Here is a 22,766-nt window from a genome sequence, read left to right as displayed (position 1 = left end):
AGCCATGCAGACAGATATTTTTCTAAAGATATCGACTTAACTTTTATTATCAATATTGTCCATGACGGATGAGATATTAGAAAGAACACTTTTAAAAGAAAATATAAATTTAGAGCTTTACATTTTCTGGCTTAAGTTTTAAGTATATGCATTTTCTGATAAAAAAATAATGGCCCAAGCCCCACAGAAATGTTTTCCGATCGCCGCTGTCTGAAAAGCCTAAGAGATCAATTTTAATTCAAACATATTGAAATGAACTTGGAGTCTGGGTGCAGTTCCAACTGGTCGTGGAGCCCTCACGGGAAGACCGCCGTTCACTATGACGCATAAGTTTTCGTCGGAAGTCGGGATCAAATTGAAGTATGAATCTGGTAGGATATGTTTGATGAAGATCTGAGTAGGGGCGTTGGTAAAAGGTTGAAAAGTTGCCTGCGTGAATATTTTCTTTCTTCTTATCTTGACAGTTAGGACGTGGTCTGATTCCACTGATCGTATGACTATACCATTCGCATGATTCTCAATACGAAATGTTTGCGATTTCAAATACGTTACAACGTTTACGACCGCATCCCCGTGGTCATTTTCTAAATACATTCCAGTATCAAAGTTGTATATCAGATATAAATCTTCGTTGGGGTCGTTACCCCTCGACAGAGAAACGTCTTTTGCACTTTGAAATGGATTGAGAGGACCCTTAAATGAAATAATTTGCCGGTAGTCCCCTTGAGTGCAAACGGATCCTTGTACTTCTCGAGTTGGTTCGTCGTATTCCAAACAGTGGCCGTCATAAGTCACCACGGTGTATGGTCCAAGAGGCGATGGTGGGTTTGACAAATTTGACGTGGAGTCTAAGGTATCCGCATCCAATTTCAAAGTGACGTGGCTTCTGACCACATTGTCAGCAACCAGCAACGACAAAGACAGAATCAACTGAAAAAAGAAAGGCACAACTTGAGCTCTATGCAACTGAAAATATTTCCGAAGGTTGAGTTACTGTTGCTTATTCATTTTCATTTTTCCTTTTTGGACCAAACTTATTTCGTTACCGCATTATTTTTATAGCAACGATAGAAAAGCACTAATAATTATACCTCAATGATATGCTAAAAGCTTAAGGATCTTTTACGCTTTCTAATTGCAAAAACAGCAAAGGACAATTGTTTTCAGTGGTTCTTGACTATTTTGTTTTCGCAGGCTTCAACTAAGTAAGTGAAACCAGAAAAGTATATATACTACTTGGAATGACTAAGGAAGTATTCTACTAAGAATCATATATATCATGGCTTGGAGTAATTAAAGCAACAGACGGCTCTACCATTGCGACCTGTATTAAGATAAGGCCCTTGTTATTAGAGATGGCAATGAATCTATCCGTTTTTTCAAAGAAACGACTTAACTGGAGAGCGTGGTGCCATCTATTAATGGCAAATGAAGCTAAAATTCAAAATATCGTTCGATAACGTCGTCAGAGAGCCATTGCACAGTATTATATTTAGACAACTTATACTCTACTTAGTGGACATTAACCTAAATTTTATATCCCATATAACATATATTGTAAACAATTCCTATAATTTAAATTATTTACAAACGCGAGGGATACTTTTAAGTCCCGCCTTTTGGGTCAAAATGTAGCTTAATCATCTTATTTCGATTTCGACGCTAGCGACATCTGTTGAAAAAAGAGCTACTTCACGTCGAGTCGACACTTGCTTTAATATAGGAACGTTTCTGGCTACTGAATTTCTTTAGAAATCGCGAAAACTCTTTTCAGCGGCGTAGGAAGGTTCTAGATGTTGGAGGGGGCAAAGAGAAACCATAAGGGGTCTGGAGAATGGTTTTGCATTTTTAATGGAGTGTAGCTTCTCCGAATGCACGTTTACATTTTACTACTATGTAAATTGGCGGGAAAAAACTGAAATTTAAACACAGTTGAGGGTCTATAAGTTTTTTATGCTTTTAAAATTAGAATTTGAGCCCTTTGAAGATTTCAACTGACCAAAAAGTTGGAGGGGCAATAACATTTGTTGCCCCTCCCAGAAAAATTCTATGGGAGGGGCATTGCCCCCCTTGCCCCCCTGGTTCCTACGCCCCTGACTCTTTTACTAACCCTCTATCGACAAAAATTGACGTAACAGCGACTGCGCAACTGTAAAAGAATCACAAGTAGTACATGCTAACCCTGTTTTTTAAACACGGTTTCTCCTTGTGATACTTTTGTATATATTTAGTTACGCATTTTTACCTCTCCGAGGGGACTTTGTACCCTAGGAGGGGTTATACAACCACCGTGTCTGTCTGTGGGTCTGTCTGTCAGACCTGCGAACGCGTTCCCATTTTCGGGGCAAAGCGTAATCCCTGCGTATCCAGTTTCTAAGAATCAGGGAAAAGGTTTTTCCAAAAGCGCCCTCTTTTTGTCATTGGGTGTAGTATAATGTTTTAACCAGCCGGGATTCGAAGCCAAGCCCTCTTGCACGACAGGTGAGCGTTCTACCGCAGAACCACGGATACAGTTACGCTTCACCGAACTCTTCCGAGCAGAGGTATATTTTGGCTTGTCAACTTGTTTAGTCAAGTAATGAATGGGAAGAAGTGTGTTATACGTTTAAAAGACCGAGAAAAGAGCTAATTTTATCCCCTCTCATCTTGTACTTATTTTTTTTTTTTTTGACGAGTGACAACTTATTTGACAGCTCTGACAGATTGATATTCTATTCAAAAACAGTCTGTCCACGCTTTCACTCCTCAAGAAATTGACAATTTCAGTTTTTCGGGGGTCAAAATTCACGGACGAGAAAATAGAATCTCTCTTCTCGACCTTTAAGGGAGCTGAAACGATTTGTAATCGGTATCTTCCTATTGGGCCGAATCCCATTCGACCGAATTCCCATTCGACCGAATTCCGCCAATGTTTTTGATGAAATTATCCCAAAGGCGGTTTTTTTATTTTAAAAATTTAGTGGAAATAGTTAGGGTTAGGAAAGGAAATTATGGTGGTAGTGGGCAAATGAGATGACCATTTAAAAAATTGCCTGGTTAGGTTAGGTAACACTGCATGTTGTTCTGACAGAGGCTGAAACGGATAAAACCGAAACCTAAACCCGGAGAAGTGCGGGTTTTTCGGTCGAATGAGACAATCCCATTAGACCGAATCCTAAATCCCAAAAGTTCGACTTTTCGGTCGAACGGGATTGGGTCTACATGAGAGATTGTCGTAATGTAAACTCCACGCTGAATGGTCAATTAACCCCTATATACAGACAATATTCGGTGAGTTTTCGCAAAGACACGACAAAATTTTTGGAAATTCGTAAAAACAAACAGTTTTAGAAAACGAATTATATTTACGAGAAAAGAGTGGAGCTTCTCCATGGTTGACTCTAGCTTTAGCTGCGACGAGTTATTTTAGAAGATATTTGAGAGTGGCTTTCGTCTGCAAAGGTCTTGTGAATACTATGAAACTCATTGACCGACATTTATACTTTTTGAAAAATGCGTGTGATACAGTATCTACTTTGGGAAGAGGTAATCTAATATAGTTTGGATTTTCTTTAATTTACCGTTATCAAACCCTTCTACTTACAAAAAGTCATCTACTTCGATTATATTTCAATTTGTCTTTGCCATTTCTGAGAATTGTTTTGGAAATTATCAATATCATAGGATATGTTTATCTCTCCTTTTTTAATTTTTATCGTTTTTTTTAATATATAACTTTTCTGTGAATATGAAAAAGCATACAGCCATGGAATCGAATTTTAACTGTTAGTTCGTAGAAACTCCGGTTTTAATTTACGCCAAACAATCTGACGACTTTTAAGATGAATTCGGTTCTGATAATACTTAAATTCATTTTAGTATATTATCAATTTATTTCTTAGTACTAATAGATTTTGACATTCTCATTTATATAAAAATTTTATTTACAACAATATAAAAAACAGATTTTTTGGTATATTTATGCTTAACCATTTGAGTATTAATATATTTTGAGTTGAAGGGCATAATGGACAACTTAAAAATTAATTGCTTCAATCGAAAATGGACTGTTTGAGGTTCTGAAAAAACTAACTGGTACTCTTTAATTTGTAAATTTCAATACTGGACATGTTTTCGCAGTTTTGAAAAAAGTTTTTGATCACGTGCTGTAGAGCATACTGAAAAATGTAGAAATTGAATTGCTTCGATCGAAAATGGCCTATTTTTCAAAACTTAAAACATTTGTTATATTTTGTTGAAATTTATATATTCCTTTACCAATAATAATTTTATATTTAATTTGTTTTAAAAAACATGGTCTGCTCGTGCAATTTAAGACACCATGTATGCCACTTCTTATCTTTCAGCATTCATCAACATTTTTTTTGAAAATAATTCAAAGGTTCGGAAACTAGAGGTGTATAAATACCATTTTTTGAGGCTCGAATCGAATATAAAATATTTTTTTTTGAGGCGCGTCAAATACCAAATTGAATATTTAAAACGTCAAATAATTTGGTCGAATATTTTGGGGCCAAAATCTAAGCGAGTTGATCGGGGCCATCTACTTTCGCGCTATTTCAAGCTGAACTCTTTTAATTTTGTATTTTAACTTATAAAATTACTATTTAAGTATAGAAGAGCCTCTTGTTTAGTGCTTAAAATAATTTTTACAATTTGCAATTTAAAAGTAGTTAAGTTATTACGTTTTAATTCGGAGCCCCGGAGCTAAACAAGTTGCGCAAGCGTCCAAACTACCCTTTAGTTAGGACCTTATGTCTCGTTAACTATTAATATTAGAATTATCAAAATTATTTTAAGCACTAGAGGAAGGTTCAGCCTAATAAGAAAAATATAATTCAATCGTGTAATTGTCAAAACAGAAACGTTCAGCTTGATTATAATTATAAAAAATATTTTAAGCACTATGAGAAACAGAAACGTTCAGCTTGAACGAAAAAGAGGCTTTTACTGTATTCTTCCCCCTTAAATACCAAATAGTATTTCGAATATCAAATAATTGAACGTATTTGGTTTTCAAATAAACAAATAGTTTGCATAATTGTCAAAAAAAATAGTTGGAATCACGGCAGTATTTGCAAATATGTCCAAAAAAAGTTGAAATCACGGGACGTTTTTCTTGCAAATAGCAAAATAAGAAAATAATTTAATTTGGCCCTTTGGCTAAAAAATATGGGCTTCTTAACCGTAATGTACAATAATATAGTATTGTATTTAGTTTTATTTTTTTTTGCAAAAAAATTCCAAAACCGAAAACAGTGCCGGCCAATAATCTAGTAAATTATTTGCAATTCCCACTTACTATACAGGGTGTCCACTGAAGAATGAACCAGGGTGACTATCTCAAAATCTGTTTTAGGTACGATTTTGAAATTTTCAAGTCGTATAGAAGATGTAGAGGGAAACCTACTGCGTTAGTTTTTGGATGACCTTGAAGACATGGTTCAAAGTCATTGAAATTTTTAAACTAAAAAACCGTCCATCCTGATGAGAAAGTATAGCAAATTTCAGTACTCTAACACGAGTATCTTTAGAGTTATCAGCTCCCGAACCTCGCTTTCGACACGTTAACAACTTAACGACCTTCTTGTTTTTCATCTACCATTTCTCGGCTTCCTATTGGTCAAATCCGATCAGGTCAAAGCTATTTGTACTTAAAAAGTCACGTGGAACACTTTTCTAATTGGAACCAACTTTGTAACACTTACGGTTCTCGAGTTAGTTTTTAGATGACCTTGAAGACATGGTTCAAGGTCATCGAAATTTTCGCAGTAGGTTTCCCCCTACATCTTGTATACGACTGGAAAATTTCAAAATCATACCTAAAACAGATTTTAAGATATTCGCCCTGGTTCATTTTTTAGTGGACTTCCTGTATAGCCGTTGTTTCAAGCAATCAGAAATTTTATCGTTTATCTCAGAACTTACGAAGCCAATGAAGCCAAAGAAATTTCGTACATCAAAACGCAAAAGCAGCTTGCTTTCGATTTAATTAAATCTATCCGAATTGGATTCCCAAACAATGGAACTAATTCTAATTTTAAGAACTGCGAAAGTTATTAATAATAATCAACTATAGGCGAATAACTAAGACACCACCTTAAGCCTAAGCCATCGAGCGACTTTTAAAGCTATTAATTCAGGTGGCCGGGTTACAATGCGTAGGAGGTTTAACACTGGTAGAAGAACTTGCAGGGGTTAACGGTAACAGCTAGTGCTTTAACCTGAATTAAACGCATTAAAAGTCACTAAAGGACTTTTTTGGAAAAAATCAAAACCTCACATTAAAAAAAATTAAGAGTAAAATCAAAGTAAAATTGGATAAATTGAGCAAAATAAGTAAAATTGGGTAAATATGAGTAAAATTGGATGGATTGAGCAATTTAAGTAAAATTGGGTAAATATGAGTAAAATTGGATGGATTGAGCAATTTAAGTAAAATTGGGTAAATATGAGTAAAATTGGATGCATTGAGCAATTTAAGTAAAATTGGGTAAATATGAATGTAATTGGGTAAATATGAGTAAAATTGGGCGAATTGAGCAATTTAAGTAAAATTGGGTAAATATGAATATAATTGGATGGATTGAGCAATTTAAGTAAAATTGGGTAAATATGAATATAATTGGGTAAATATGAGTAAAATTGGGCGAATTGAGCAATTTAAGTAAAATTGGGTAAATATGAATATAATTGGGTAAATATGAGTAAAATTGGGCGAATTGAGCAATTTAAGTAAAATTCGGTAAATATGAATATAATTGGGTAAATATGAGTAAAATTGGGCGAATTGAGCAATTTAAGTAAAATTGGGTAAATATGAGTAAAATTGGATGGATTGAGCAATTTAAGTAAAATTGGGTAAATATGAGTAAAATTGGGCGAATTGAGCAATTTAAGTAAAATTGGGTAAATATGAATATAATTGGGTAAATATGAATAAAATTGGGCGAATTGAGCAATTTAAGTAAAATTCGGTAAATATGAATATAATTGGGTAAATATGAGTAAAATTGGGCGAATTGAGCAATTTAAGTAAAATTGGGTAAATATGAATATAATTGGGTAAATATGAATATAATTGGGTAAATATGAGTAAAATTGGGCGAATTGAGCAATTTAAGTAAATTTGGGTAAATATGAATATAATTGGGTAAATATGAGTAAAATTGGGTGATTTGAGCAATTTAAGTAAAATTGGGTTAATTGAGCAATTTAAGTAAAATTGGGTAAGTGATGCTACCGATTCGGACGAATGAAACAAACAAGTTGTCCAATTCGAACAATTGAAACATTTGTTATTTCGGCGGTTCGGACGAATGAAATTCGAACATTTGTTCAACCGTTCGGACGATTGAAATTCGAACAAATGTACCTACCCCGAATAAACAATTAAACAGCTTCTGCCTTTCGATAAGAAGTTTTAATATACAGAGTAGCTTTTTATATGGAACCACTGTGGCCTAAAGAGGTGTCAGAAATAAGGCCTAGTTCTCAATTTTCGTTACGTTCTCATTGATGGCCTTGAAACTCGACCCTCGGCTTTTCGACCAGTTTCAAACTATTTGAAAATACCAAGATATTTTGCTTTCTCTTTTCGAATATTCGACTATTTGAAAATACCAAGATATTTTGCTTTCTCTTTTCGAATATTCGACTATTTGAAAATACCAAGATATTTTGCTTTCTCTTTTCGAATATTCGACTATTTGAAAATACCAAGATATTTTGCTTTCTCTTTTCGAATATTCGACTATTTGAAAATACCAAGATATTTTGCTTTCTCTATTCGAATATTCGACTATTTGAAAATACCAAGATATTTTGCTTTCTCTTTTCGAATATTCGACTATTTGAAAATACCAAGATATTTTGCTTTCTCTTTTCGAATATTCGACTATTTGAAAATACCAAGATATTTTGCTTTCTCTTTTCGAATATTCGACTATTTGAAAATACCAAGATATTTTGCTTTCTCTTTTCGAATATTCGACTATTTGAAAATACCAAGATATTTTGCTTTCTCTTTTCGAATATTCGACTATTTGAAAATACCAAGATATTTTGCTTTCTCTATTCGAATATTCGACTATTTGAAAATACCAAGATATTTTGCTTTCTCTTTTCGAATATTCGACTATTTGAATATTTGATCAGAAAAAACCATATTCACGAACATTTCCAAGCGCTATTTGGTTTGGTATTCGATCAAATTATTTGGTCTCACCAAATATTTTTCACACCCCTATCAGAAACTGTATTGGACTAAAAGTTTGAAATGTATGGTTCGATAGTTCTTCTCTTTGAAGAAGTACTGGTCTCAGCTTACAAGGAGACATCCCGAAGTGTAACCCACCGATTTTGTTCAAACTCGGGGGATTGGTAGACGTTCATGTATGATGAAAAATCCTAAAGGGAATTTGTTCAATGGGCAACCGTTTTGCCATGGCAACTAAAAACGTTTTTGACAATACAAAATATTAAATTTTCCCATTGAAAATAACATGGGATTTTGACCTCAAATTGATCAAAGGTGATCAATTTTTGATGTTTTTATTGTCAATTTTTATTTATTTTTTATTTTTTTTTTCATTTTCCAAATTCTGAAATTTGTTAAAATTTTTACAGGGGGGGGGGGGGGCTAGGAATCGGTGAGAATCCCATGTTATTTTCAATGGGAGAATTTCCAATTGTTGTTGTCAAAAACATTTTTCGTTGCCATGGCAAAACCGTTGCCCATTGAATAAATTCCCTTTAGGATTTTTCATGATCCCCCGAGTTTGAACAAAATTGGTGGGTTACACTTCGGGATGTCTCCTTGTTAGTGAAGCATATTAGAAAATGACCTCTGTCTCATATGCTTAGTTTCAAGAAGGCAAGCTTCAATAGTTCTCTGTCTTAAGTATTCCAGGCTCGTAATAGACGCCTATTTAATTAATTTCTTGATAAACCCCGACACGAAACCGTCAAGCGGTGTAAGGGCTGGGTCTCCGTGGCGCGGCCTTTATACGAAATTTCGTTTTTATTGTAGGAAGTTTAAGTAATCCCTTTTCTAGGAGTTTAAAGCTTGTTTTCTACCGGCGCGCGCAACGACGCGTTTCTCAGCTTTGAAACGTTCAAACGTTTTTATGCGCGTAAAGAAAATAACATTAAGACGCGCGCTAGTGGAAAACAAGCTTTAAAGCTGCAAAGGGACCGATATGAACAGAAAATCTGGTTAAAAAATATGATAAAACGTGGGCGGCGTGCCGAGAAAACGTCGGCGGCAAAAAACGATCGGCGTCGGGATCTATTTCGTAACCCAATTGAAATTTTGCGTAATACGTATTTCACTATTAATGCGGTTTAATAACATAAATATCTTGGGTTTATTATGTATTAATATAAAATTGAGAATAATCAAAGCGTTAAGGAGTTTGAAACGTTTAATGCATATGAATTTTAGTGAAAAAACTATTACGTCGCGCCTAGGCGATCAACGAATTTCTAAGGTTATATTTTTTGTAAGTGTAAATTAAATTAAATTATTTCCCAACTTAGGATTTTGTATGAAAAGTCATGTTTTCGTTTCAAGAATTTCTACAATCTACTTTTATATTTTCATCCGCGACCAGGCAATAATTGTACAACTGTTAAGTGTTTATGGTTTCTCTGATTACGTAGGTAAAGGAATGAAGACATTTTAAACTTTATTGTCTCCGGGTAAAAACGCTGAATTCCTTTTAAATTTAGGTCATTGTATCGACCTCATTACATACAGTTTGCTATTGGGATCGCGGAGTGGTTAGCACTTTCGCTCGTAGCAACAGGAGCCCGGTTCGATGTGTTATATCTTAGTTGGTTAAAAGGGGATTTTACCCGAGTTCTTCGGTATCCCTTTTCCAAAAAAGGTTTTCAGGTATGAAATTCTTTCCACCCTCCTACGCGATATAGCCCGGCCACCTGAATTAATGGCATTAAAAGTTGCTGGCAGACTTAGGCCTGTGGTGGTGCCACGGGTTTTAGGCAGTGACGGCGATCCCGTGGGGGCTCTGGAGCTCGAGCCCCCACAGAAATAAAATTGAGGAAAAATAGCAATCAGGGAGAAATTTATAATCTTCGAATTCAGTCTTTTTACAGAAGTTATTTTGAGATTGCAGATGCGAGAAGCATTAAGATGATATAACCGTAAAATTGATGTGGATAGATTCGTCCAAACAAAAAATCGGCCCGTCGTGTACACTATTTTACCTAAAATACCTTCCTAAAGTATGTGGCCAAGAAAGGCTTAATTATCTATAGCCATGTACACGGATATTTTTCGAAAGATATCGATTTAACTTTTGTTATCAATGTATTCATAGACGGATGAAATATCAGAAAGAATATATATATATATAGTAATAAAAATTTAGAGCTGTACATTTTGTTGCTTAAGTTTTAAGTATATAAATTTTTGGATAAAACAATAATGGCCCGTGCCCCCCCAGAAATGTTTGACGATCGCCGCCGCTGGTTTTGGCCTAGCTGATTATTAATAAAACGTCCGCATCCCAGCCAACTACATCTGAAAATGTCAACGGGAGGAAGTTAACATTTTCAAAACAATTGAGTAAAACATAACTGTAGGTTTTTACTTTTCAAATTAAACCTACCTGGGTATTTAATATTTTTAACTTCCTCTAACTTAAGTTAAACAGGGACAATAATGAATAATTGGTATACAAAAATAGACTTGGTACTTCTGATTATAAATATTTAATATCCTAACTGAAATATTCTGAATGGCAAAGTAGAAATAGAGCAAAATGTTTATTCCAGCAAAGCACAAAATACTTTTTTTAACTAAAAGTTATGATAATTATATTTAAAATTATAAGGGGAATTATCTTCAAATTTATTGATATTGGAGTAAAACACTTTTTCGAAATCAAATATAAATTTAAATATTATCACAGCAGAGTTCCTCCTATAAAGTCGGAAGGTTGTTTGGTGTAATATAAATCGACAGTTAATATCAACTTACAGGATCCAAAACGATCGAATGAATTTCTCAGACACTGATACCTTTTTATTATTTGAACATTTTAGAAACCCTTTACTTTATTTCCAATCCTAAATTAGAAAAAATACCCTTACGATAATTTTGTATGAAAAGGGAAATTATAAAAAGTTACATCGATATACAGAAACAATTTCTTTGAAGTTGATAATTTCCAAAAGATAAATTTAAATATTATCAAAGAAGATTTCTTTCGAAAAACGTACGGTTTCATTACTGTCAAATGAATCTGTAGTTTTCTTAGAAACGACACATTATACTAGATTATAGTATCAGAGTAGATATTGCGTCGATGGCATTTCTCGCGAGCATAAAAGCTGGTCTATGAATGGCACATGAGACAAACTCTCAAATATTTTATGACATAACGCGTCTGAGCTCAAACTAGAGGCGACAATGAGGAAGCTCAACTCTGTCTTCGTAAGTATCCAATGGGCTTTTAATCATATTTTTTATTTTGGAATTTGAAACCTTTGTATAGTACTTCAGATAATTTTATGGAAACGCTTAGTTAACCGCGGTATTACATCGGGAATGGGCGGTTTTAATCTTGCTTTCTTTATTTAGGGAATGGATGTTTTAGTTAACATTTAGCTCGGGAAAGGCCTGAAAATTAAATAATTGACTATCTAAGTGTTTAGTTTTAAAGAATTCGGTGGCCACGAATGATAAGTAGTATTTATACCGGCCACCTGAATTAATGGCTTTAAAAGTCGCTTGCCTTGGGTATTAGCCTAGTTTATTTTTATTATTATATGGAATTAAAATTTATTGGAAGACGTGGTTTAATAGTTTTCATTAATTGGTAATAGCGATTTAGTTTACAAAAGTTAAATTTTTCAATGATTCTTCGACAATTTTTAGGTATTTATATCTTTGTCGTTGCTGGTGGCTGAGAATGTGGTGAGGAGCCATGTCGTGTTGAAATTGGTGGCGGATGACTCGGAGTCCACATTAACACATGCAAAATCGGTATCGCTTGATGGTTCATATAATGCGGTTACATTTGACGGACACTGTTTGCAATACGACGAATCGACTCGCAAAGTGCAAGGAGGCAATTGCACCGAAGGGGACCAAAGGCAGCGGTTTTCATTTAAGCCTTTCAATCAACTTCAAAGAGCCAAAGACGTTTCGCTGTCTACTAGCCAAACCAGCGACAACCAATTATATTGGTTTTCCAAAGCTCAGAACGCAGTGTTTTTAGATAGCGCTGGCGATAAAGCTACCTTGAGCTACATGTATCAATTTAATGTCAGATCACACATGTTTTATGTTGACAACTACCCGGAAGGAGTCGTCATACGATCAGCCGTTTCAAACAACGTTCTAACGATTCATGGAACCGACTCGGAAGAACTTGTACAGGCCACGTTTGTGCCTTTTACTAAAGCTTCAACTCAGTTCTTCACTAAAGATCTTCTACTGAGGGAAGATTTTCAATTGATCCCGACCCTCTATCAAAAATTATGCGTAGTAACGGATGAAGATGCTACCCCTTTTTCTATAGTTGGAACTGCTCCCTTAGACAATCATCGTTGCATTCCGTTTCGACAAAAACCTGTGCCATTAAATTAAAGTCTTAGCTTTTATTAACCAATTTCCATATTTAGTAGCGATTGGGATTGTAATCTACGATGATTAAAGATTAAAATTTAAATGTTATTAAATTATCCAAAATGTACGATTTTCATTATAAATAAAAAGTAAATACTATTTATTTAATTGCCTTTTTCATTTTAATTAATTTATTAATTTTATATAATAGGTCGTTTGAAAGAAAAATTTAAACTCTAGAACGACATTAATTAAAGATAATTTGAATAGCTTCGGTGAAATAATTATCGTCTATATTTCGCGACGTCGGATTTGACAAATGTTTATTATTATTATTAACATTATATGTGACATAATTACTCATAAGTACGTTTTAAAAGCCTTAACTTTAATGAAACCTTGTTCACGGGATATACCGTTAATTACGTCACTTACAACTCCGTGACGAAAAATGCGTGATCAACTTTACTGATTGGAAACGGATGTTAGTGAAGAATTCTTCGGGCGTTACTAACTTGAACAATCTATTGATTAGCTCCATGGTAACCTACTCATAGCGCAAAGATTATAATGTCGTTTGAATTTTTGGATCCCCTTATTGTATGATCTTTGTAAAACAAGATCTCATTGCAATATTTTATGTGGCAACGTTATACATAGGCATTCTTATGAGTTATTATGTTAAAGCGGATAATAATACTTAGTAGTTTTCTTTTCTGTCTTTGTAAACCTGGTATCGAGAAAGACGTTTTTCTGGTTGACTGTAATTGTCAGTTAGGACATCGTAAGAGCCGATTTCCGTTGATCTTCTTCGTGAATTGTGGCCTAAAAGTGTTTTCAGACTTGGCCCTTTAAGCAATTGTAAAACCAAAAGATGCGATATCGAAATAATTACCAGCAGGAATCCATTATCCATAGTTCTACTTGGAATGCTTATCCTGGCGTATCGCGTATGGTAAGATCAGTCAGACGGCTTTGTCCCCATCTACGAGAGAAAAAATACCCTATTAATAAATCAAAAAAATTCAAATACTTATAGCATTAAAATAAATGACAACTGATAGAGGAAGTAACAAAAACGGAATGATACCCCAACCCCACTCTTGCTACCCCGATGGGCCGTCTACAAAGCGACCTAGAGGACAGTATTTAGCGATATCGTACCGAAAATTGATCAACCCATAAATTTACCCAACCTAACCTAACCTAAATATTGTCTCTATACAGAAAAACTATTTAAAAATGTATTTGCAATATAAAATCCCAATGAACCGAAACCAGCCAAACGGGCTATATCTCGAAATTCTTTTGGTCGAATGGGAATATTAAGAGTCGACTTATTAAATAAAAATTTTTTGTACAAAAAGTGGACTGTTAATTTAAATTAATCGAATTATATTCATAACGAATTCTATTGCACACCTATAAAATTAGGCCAATCGTATGATCGTCGCGTTGACGTGCCATGGTAAAAAAACTTCGAAATTCATTCAAGGACAAAAACGTGCTTGGAACCAAAATATTATAATTTTCCTAACTTGTGAAATAAAAATTATATACAAAAATTCTAATTTTTAGAAAAAATTAGATTTTTTTTAAACTAAGAAGAAATATTGAGTGCAATTACCTTTCTACCAGCATAAGCACAATATTTTTTACTTAAGCAATAGTAGTTTAGTTTTAATTAATCCATTGCTAGAATCATCCTTCTAGTAACTTCTTTGTTACTTCAGGTGATAAGTGTCACACTTATTTGTTACTTTTGGTCATATTAGAACGGCTTCCGGTAAGTGTCACACTTATTTGTTACTTCAGGTCATACGTTGTAAGCATCGCGTATTACTCCGATAATTGTCTCACTTATTTGTTACTTTGGGCCATATTAGAACGGCCTTGAAAAGTCTCTATAAACACAGGTATTTCCAATGTTGGAAGTTGAGAGGGTACGTATACGCTGCCCAAAAAACCTTACTTAGAATTAAAATTAAGCAACAAAATTGAAATTCTTTGTGCTGTGGAAACCACAGCTATTAAAAAATATAACTTTCATGAAAATCGGACTTAAATTAAGGAACATTATGTCGACTTCCAGGCGGCAATATAAAACCACGAACATTGGGGTCCCGTAAATAACCCGAAAACTATACTTAAATTTAATATTTACTGATATAACCGAAGTTGTAGTTCCACTGAATCCTAACCTATCCAATAATATTTTTTTTAACGTTACTGGACTTAATTTATAACAAAATATCAACCACACAAAGCCAAACTACCGAAAACGGTAAATCGGGCAAATGCCCAACTTCTAGGGCTCTGATTTGAAAACTTTATGAAAGGCTATCAATGGTAATGTATGTACATTCGAACGGGATATCACTGACTCTTCTAGCTATAACCGTTGAAGAGGTATGCGCGACACGGCAGCATCGGCGGCATCGGCGGCAACGGCTACCCTGTACGTGAGACTAATACACACCAATCCTTAGGATTGTGTGTAAAAACTAGTGAAGGAATTCCAATATGAAAGGTTTTTTCTAGTTAATCGTAAGCTATTGCCCGAAGACTTTATCTTGATATTACTGTAGCCAGTCAGGATAAGATTAAAAAGGTGTTATAATAAATTAATAAAAGAAATAGTAAATTTGGGCGCAGAATTTTAGATCCCAAAAATGTAATAGTCTTAAAGCCACAACAGTCGTCCAATTACGTTTACAAGTATGCTCTACAAATTTCTCCTTGAATGTTCGTATATCGCCTACCGGTAAAAACATACATTTTTAAAAACAAGCAAATGCTTTTCATTTTTTCTGCTATTTAGAAAATTGATAGTTCCTGACTTTATACGTGTAGCCTAAAAATTTCAAAACTCTACCTTTAATACTTTTTTCTAAAAACATCCTTTCCAGACAAAAAAGGTCCTTATTTGTAAGAATTTCTTTGAATTAAATTTTAACTCAAAAACAAAACTCAAGTATAAAAGTTTCAGATAATTTTTGATTTAAATATAAAATTTTCTTTTAGAGAGTGCAATTACAATTGAGATGAACCCTTTTTAAGAGTAATTGAAGATTTATGATTTGAAAGGAAATTTTAACTCAAAAACTAAATTATACAAATAATTAAGATAAATTTCTAAACCCCGAAAAGTATACTTAAATTTAATATTTACTGATATAACCGAAGTTGTAGTTTAAATGAATACTAACCTATCCAATAATATTTTTGTTAACGATATCGGACTTAATTTTAAAGAAAATATCTACCACATAAAGCGAAATCACCGAAAATAGTAAATTGGGCAAATGCCCAACTTCTTCGGCTCCGTTTTGAAAACTTTATGAAAGGCAATCAATGGTAATGTATGTACATTCGAACGAGATATTATTGACTCCTCTAGCCCTAAACGTTGAAGGGATACGCGCGACACGGCGCCACCGGCGGCATCGGCGGCAACGGCTACACTGTACGTGAGACTAATACACACAAATCCTTAGGATTGTGGGTAAAAAAGTGAAATCTTTTAGACCAAAACGTTTTCTCCATATAAATTTAAATATTATCGGTGCACCAGCTCCGCAGAATATATTTTCACTACAAGTGACAATAATCATATTTAATATGAACTGTCCATTCGAATAACCTCCACGTTCACTTGATACTACTTCAATAAAACCCTTCTTCGAAATAAAACCGATAAATTTAAATGTTATCACTTGGGGTTTCCTCTTAAAAGTCGGAAGATTGTTTGGTATAAATTAAAACTAGCGTTTCTACGAAAAAGACGGTTAAAATTAGATTACATGACCAATTGACCTACCGTATCGAATGCATTTCTCAGAAGTATTAGTGATACAATTGAATCTTTTTTCATAAATATGATATTTTAGAATTATATTCTTTCTAACCCTAGAGTATGAAACTGATAATTGCCAAAACCTTTCTTAGAATTCACAAAGATTGATATACAAATTTTCGAAGCATATTTCGTTTCTCAAAATCGTAAGGGTTACTGTAAAATAAATCTGTATTTTCCAAGAAACAACAAATTATACTAGATTACAGTATCAGATATTCAGAGTAGATACAGAATCGTATAAAAGCTGGTTAACAAACTGCATAATGGTTAAAAGAAGTTTGCAGCGAAATCTGCCCTGATAATATCTCGTCAGAGCTCAAACTAGAACCAACTATGAAGAAACTAAACCCGTTTTTGGTAAATATTATGCTTTTTTATGAAATTTGTTTAGAAATTGTAACATTTTGTAGGGTAATTTAGACTTTAAGATTTTTTTCCATAGTGTTTATTTCTACATGTAGGTAGGCTTTCAAAAATATGGTTTTGGCTGTCTTAGTTGAGATATTTATTAATATGCATTTAGTTACTTCATTAAGTTTTCAGAGAATTTGGAAATTTCGCGAACAAGAATGTTTTCAAATTATCGTAACTCGTGATAAAGTTATTTAGATTTTTATATAGATTTGTAACATCTCAATTAACAACCATATTAAGGTTTTTAGGTATCAATAAAAAAGTAAATAACTATATTAAAATCTAACCATAAAAACTACCTATCAATTAAAAACCTCTTTTAACTTATGCTAAGCTTCATTTATTTATTTGAAACATCTATTTTAAGTTATATATCAGTGATAGAGTATTTGAAACCTGCATTTTAACTTAAATATCAATACTAGAGTATTTGAAACCTGCATTTTAACTTAAATATCAATACTAGAGTATTTGAAACCTCTATTTTAAGTGAAATCTCAATTTTAGGGTATTTAAAACCTCTATTTTAAGTTAAATATCAATACTAGAGTATTTGAAACCTCTATTTTAAGTTATATATCAGTGATATAGTATTTGAAACCTCTTTTTAAAGTTATATATCAGTGATATAAAATTTGAAACCTGCATTTTAAAGGGAATATAACCTCAGGTTTTTTGGTGTGGAACACCAACACTTTGGCCATTTCCCGCTCCCTCCTATGGCTTCAGATATTTTTGGCGCTGGTTAGTGATTTCCCGCCTAAATTGTTAACATAAAAAACATAAAAAACTTTAAAAAGGACTTGAGGTTATATTCCCTTTAAGTTGAATATCAATACTTGAGTATTTGAAACCTCGATTTTAAGTTAAATATCAATGCTAGAGTAATTCATACCTATTTTAAGTTAAATATCAATGCTAGAGTAATTCATACCTATTTTAAGTTAAATATCAATGCTAGAGTAATTGAAACCACTTCTTTAAGTTAAATATCAATACTAAAGTATTTCAAACCACTATTTTAAGTCAAATATCAATACTAGAGTATTTGAAAACTCTATTTTAAGGTAAGCCTCAATACAGGAGTACTAATTTATAATAAAAAAAGACCCGCACATGGTTAGTCATTTCCCTTTTCAATTTACTCGAAGTCACAAAATCCACTCCAATGTTTCAAGTAAAACACGCATTGTGGCGCCACTTAACAGAGACAAATTTTTAGGCGTGTCAGATTTATATTTCTTAGCGTACTTCAGAGACCATATAAATATTAATGAAGGACCTCACTGGTGGTTTCTTCACTATCTTCCAAAAATGACCATATTTAATTAGTTTCGCCTACTAGGTAAATATACTCCCTGTGTGTTCAAATTCGGTTGTACAATACGGTGAATATTTAATAATTTGATACTGAATTTATGACGTGATGGCATAAATTAAAAAATTGTAGTGCCAAAACCCTCCTTCATTTACGAACTTCGAAATATTTGAAGAAACAAAACTTTACTTTTACCATAAGTGTATAATATTGCAATTAAGTGTGACACTTTCTATTTTTAACATGCAAAAGTTTTACTGAGAGCTATTCAGAAGAATACCAGTATTACAGTTTTGAGTCCGCCTGCTCCCGCGTCACACGTAGTCTTTGACAGCGCCTCGCTAGGGGATATTTTGTTATTGTGATGACGTCATTCCGTTACTAGCTCTCAGTAAAATATTCCCCAAAGTGACAAACTTATGAACAATTTTATAGACTTATGCTTTACTCAAAGAAGTTGATTTAAAAATGTCAAAGTTTTATAGTGTTTGAGATTCATGTTAATATAACAAATTAAAATGATAAAAGTAATTTAGGGGTCACAAGTCAAAATATACAATGGTCGTGCCTTGATTTATTTCAGATGATTCTGTCTCTGTCGTTGCTGATGGCTGAGAATGTGGTGAGGAGCCATGTCGTGTTGAAATTGGCGGCGGAAGAGTCCGCAGTATGTTTGACAAGATCACCATCACTTGATGGACCATATAACGCGGTTAATTTCGATGGTTCCTGTTTGGAGTACAACGAAACAAGTCGAGAAGTACACGGAGCCGTTTGCACTCCGGGGGACCTAAGGCAACAGTTTTCATTGAAGCGTCTTGCTAAACCTCCAACTCGAACTCCAATTCCAACACCAACACTTCCTCTCATTCCAAACCTCGAGCCTTTCAATTACTTATTCAACGTTGGTACCCGAATGGTTTTAGACAATATCGACGGGAGGCCCGTGATAAATGTTCCCACTGGCGCAGATTCTCAGAAGTTTGTAGTGGATTATTACAAGAAGGGAATAGTCATACGGTCATACGTTTCGGGCTTTGTTTTATCCGCCAATGGAAGCGCGGAGGAAGAATTTACATCAGCTACTTTTGAGCCTTTCAACTCTGATTCTTCCCAGTTCTTCGAGAAACACATTAACCTAAATGGAAATTTGAACTTAATCCCGACTTTCAACGAACAACTATACTTAACAGTGAAGGGAAATGTAGTCGTCGCCTTTGCTCCAGTTGGAACTGCTTCCAAACTAGTTCCTCACTTCAATCAATTTAAAATAATTCCTGTCCAAGTAGTATAGGCCTTGTAATATTTAGTTCATTTATTATTTGTAAGAGTTTCTTTGAAATGAACAACGAAACTCAAATATACCTCATTAATATAATTTTGAATTTAAGTTTCTTAAGTCTAATTGAAGATTTGTAAAAATATACTTTTAATTTTGAGTAACATGCGACATATTTTAGATTCAATTTCTACAAATTGTTTAATTTAAAAGAAATTTAATTTTTGGTAAAGATTACAAAACAAAGACAATAGTAGGTTTGTAAATTTAATTGGTCGTGCCTAAAAATAAATGTTTATGGAAATTAATAAAATTGAAAATTTTGTTAAAAATAAAGATTTTTATTCTAAATGATAATATTAAAAAAAAACGTTGTTGTTCTAAATAAGGCCATTCCATATGGTTTCAGCCAATCATACCACCATGGGTACTGCGATTTTTATGAAATTTGGTAGGCTTATTCCTTTCGTCAATTGAGGAAAATTAACCGATTTTTAGGGCAAAAATTAAAAAAATGATTTGGTTACAGAATATTAATCTAGACCCCCGAATTTTAGTTATGTTTTTTTGGGAAATCTCTACCCCAAGATTAAAGTGTTAATAACTTTTTATATTTTTAACATATCAATTTGAAACATTCCTAAATTATGGAGTGTATAGTACGGATTCTGAATAAAATCTCCAAAACAACACATTTTAGTTAATTTTTAAAAATTAAAAAAAAATTAAATAAACATTTCGGGGGTCTGATTCTATTGGGTATTTCGTCATGTGGTGCAACTTTTAAATATTTATAAAACACATTTTTCGTTACCTCTAGACCTAATCTTTCTAACGGTATAAGTATCGTTTCGTATATTTGTTTTGTTTTCCACTGGCAAACGGAAAAACAAAACTGTGATATTGCTCGAAAAACGTTATTTTTATATTCTATAGAATTTATTTGATTTTTATTAAAAACTTCAAATTTGCCCAGTGAATTTTGTAAATATTTGAAAAAACCGCGCATTAGATTTTAAAAATAATTTAATCTTGAACCATATGGGTATAGATAGTTTACAACTAGGAGGGGTTGCCAGCTAACGCCTCTTTTCCCGATTCTGGTTTTGCCAGGCATCGCTAGTGTCAAACATTGAAGACGAAGTTTATCTCCGGGTCGTAAAGATAGCGTTTTTGCCGCGTTTTTCCATAGGGTCCAAGGCCTAGATAGAAGCGTACGCTTTCCTTTCGGTCTCGGTTTGTTATATTTTAATGAATTATGGTTGTTTGTTCAATTTTAAATTGTAAAAGCCGAAGTGAGAAAGCATAAGGGTTATCGTTTTACGTTATTCCTACTGTATTTAATAATCATCGGAACTGACAAGAGGCATCTACACGGAGAAGAAATGCTTGGATCTGTGCCTTGAACATAGAAAGCTTTTCAAGACCTAATTTCATTATACAAAATTGGCATAGAGTTTGTAGTAGACATTTCGTTACAGGTAAATTTTTTAATAGGACGTTCCAAAGCTCTGGTATATCCATATAATCTTGATTGTGGAGTACTCGTATTAAAGGGATTTTGGTATCCTAAATTTAATGATGGGACACAATCAGGGTGAAGCTCCTCATGTAGAAGAGATGGTTTTATTAAGTGTTTGAAAATGTTAGGGCAATAAAAGTATTTGAGCTATTAATAAAAAAATTACCTGTAACGAAATTTCTACTACAAACTCTATGCCAATTTTGTATTTTGAAATTAGGTCTTGAAAAGCTTTCTACGTTTAAGGCACAGATCCAAGCATTTCTTCTCCCTGTAGATGCAACAGTTCCATGATTATTAAATACAGTAGGAATAACGTAATAACCATAATTCATTAAAATATAACAAACCGAGACCGAAAGGCAAGCGTACGCCAGAGATGGGCGACTCTGAGGGAATATTGAAAAGGGGAATGAAGTATCCCTTTTTCCCTCTCCCTCTCTCTATAAGCCATTTCGACCGTAGTATGTGGGTAAAAGGGGAAATAAACTGATTCTGCGCAGACCGACTTATGTATCAAATTCCGCCATTTTAAAAGGTTTGTAATGTTATTTAACGTAGAAGCTATACCGTACTATTTTCAATAATTAATTTAAAATGGTTGTATGATGTGTAGGGGTGTGCGAGTACTCGATCATCATCGAGTACCCGACGTTTTTTGAGGTCGAGTACTCGAAACTCGAACTCGAATAAGAAAATTTAAATACTCGTCGATTATCGAGTAGTAAAAATTTGCCTTATTCGAGTACTCGATCATCATCGAGTACCCGACGTTTTTTGAGGTCGAGTACTCGAAACTCGAACTCGAATAAGAAAATTTAAATACTCGTCGATTATCGAGTAGTAAAAATTTGCCTTATTCGAGTACTCGACTACTCGAATAAGCCGCCTGCTAAACTCGTCGAGTTATTTCCCCGTCGATAATATTCAGCCCGTCGTGTAATCGTCTAAAAAACGCCACTGCTTAACAGTTCTGTAAATTCCTTAACCCAAGATAATGCCAATTTAAATCAAACTGACACTGAATTGGAGGTTGAATCAAACAAGGAAACTAAACCGATATCAATATTATTCCGAGCTTATTTCTCAAAAGCAAAGCAAAGAAAATATTGTGAATCTTTAACTGAAACGGATTCTGAAACTATAGATGCTTATTTTAGGGAGCCACTTTTAGAAAATGATGAAACACTAAAATGGTGGTCTGAAAATCGTCAAAAGTTTAAAGGAATTGATTTAGTAGCCCAAAAATATTTATCAATACCAGCTACATCTGTCGCGTCTGAGAGATTGTGGTAATGTTTTGACAAATAGAAGACAAAATCTTCTACCTGAACATTTAGAACAATTAACAGTTCTGCATTGTAATTTGAGGGAAAACTTTATAAAGAAATAGAGAATACTTAAAAAGTATGAACAATACATACTTTACGTAATATTTTCAAGTTTAATCCTATTTGCTTGGTATTTCATTTTCAGTCCATATTTTCAGTATTTTAATGAAAGTAATATGTTTATTTAATAGTTATATTACTTAATTATATTACTACTTAATATTGTAAAGTGTTTTAAAACTTCACTTTTCAAAATCAAATGTGATAACTTGTCAGGTAACTTAGGCAAAATTACCAGTTGTTTGGTTTGCTTTTCCTGTTTTTTGGATTTTTAAATTAATTGTTATAGTTTTAAATTTAACATGAACTACCTCCGTGATAATTTTTCACAAGACTAGAATTATAAATACCTGTGATAAATAAACTAGGTCATTTTATTGTAACT

The 22,766-nt window shown here is 33.5% G+C and overlaps 1 protein-coding gene across 1 annotated transcript; it reads right to left on the bottom strand.

The window, feature by feature from the left end:
* Positions 1 to 17: 17 nt before the first annotated feature.
* LOC149957708 (uncharacterized) lies at positions 18 to 3,372 on the bottom strand. The gene is made up of 2 exons (XM_090167127.1): positions 3,349 to 3,372; positions 18 to 930 (listed from the first exon to the last, which is right to left on the bottom strand). The coding sequence occupies exons 1-2, from the start codon at positions 3,370 to 3,372 to the stop codon at positions 220 to 222; spliced, it is 735 nt and encodes a 244-aa protein (XP_090023253.1). The 3' UTR covers positions 18 to 219.
* Between the last annotated feature and the right edge of the window lie 19,394 nt (positions 3,373 to 22,766).

This window comes from Leiobunum rupestre, chromosome 2 (genome assembly GCF_980474605.1).
Source record: "Leiobunum rupestre chromosome 2, qqLeiRupe1.1.hap1, whole genome shotgun sequence".
Lineage (NCBI taxonomy): Eukaryota > Metazoa > Arthropoda > Arachnida > Opiliones > Sclerosomatidae > Leiobunum > Leiobunum rupestre.
The sequence above is the reverse complement of the archived record's forward strand: the minus strand, read 5'-3'. Positions and strand labels throughout refer to the sequence as shown.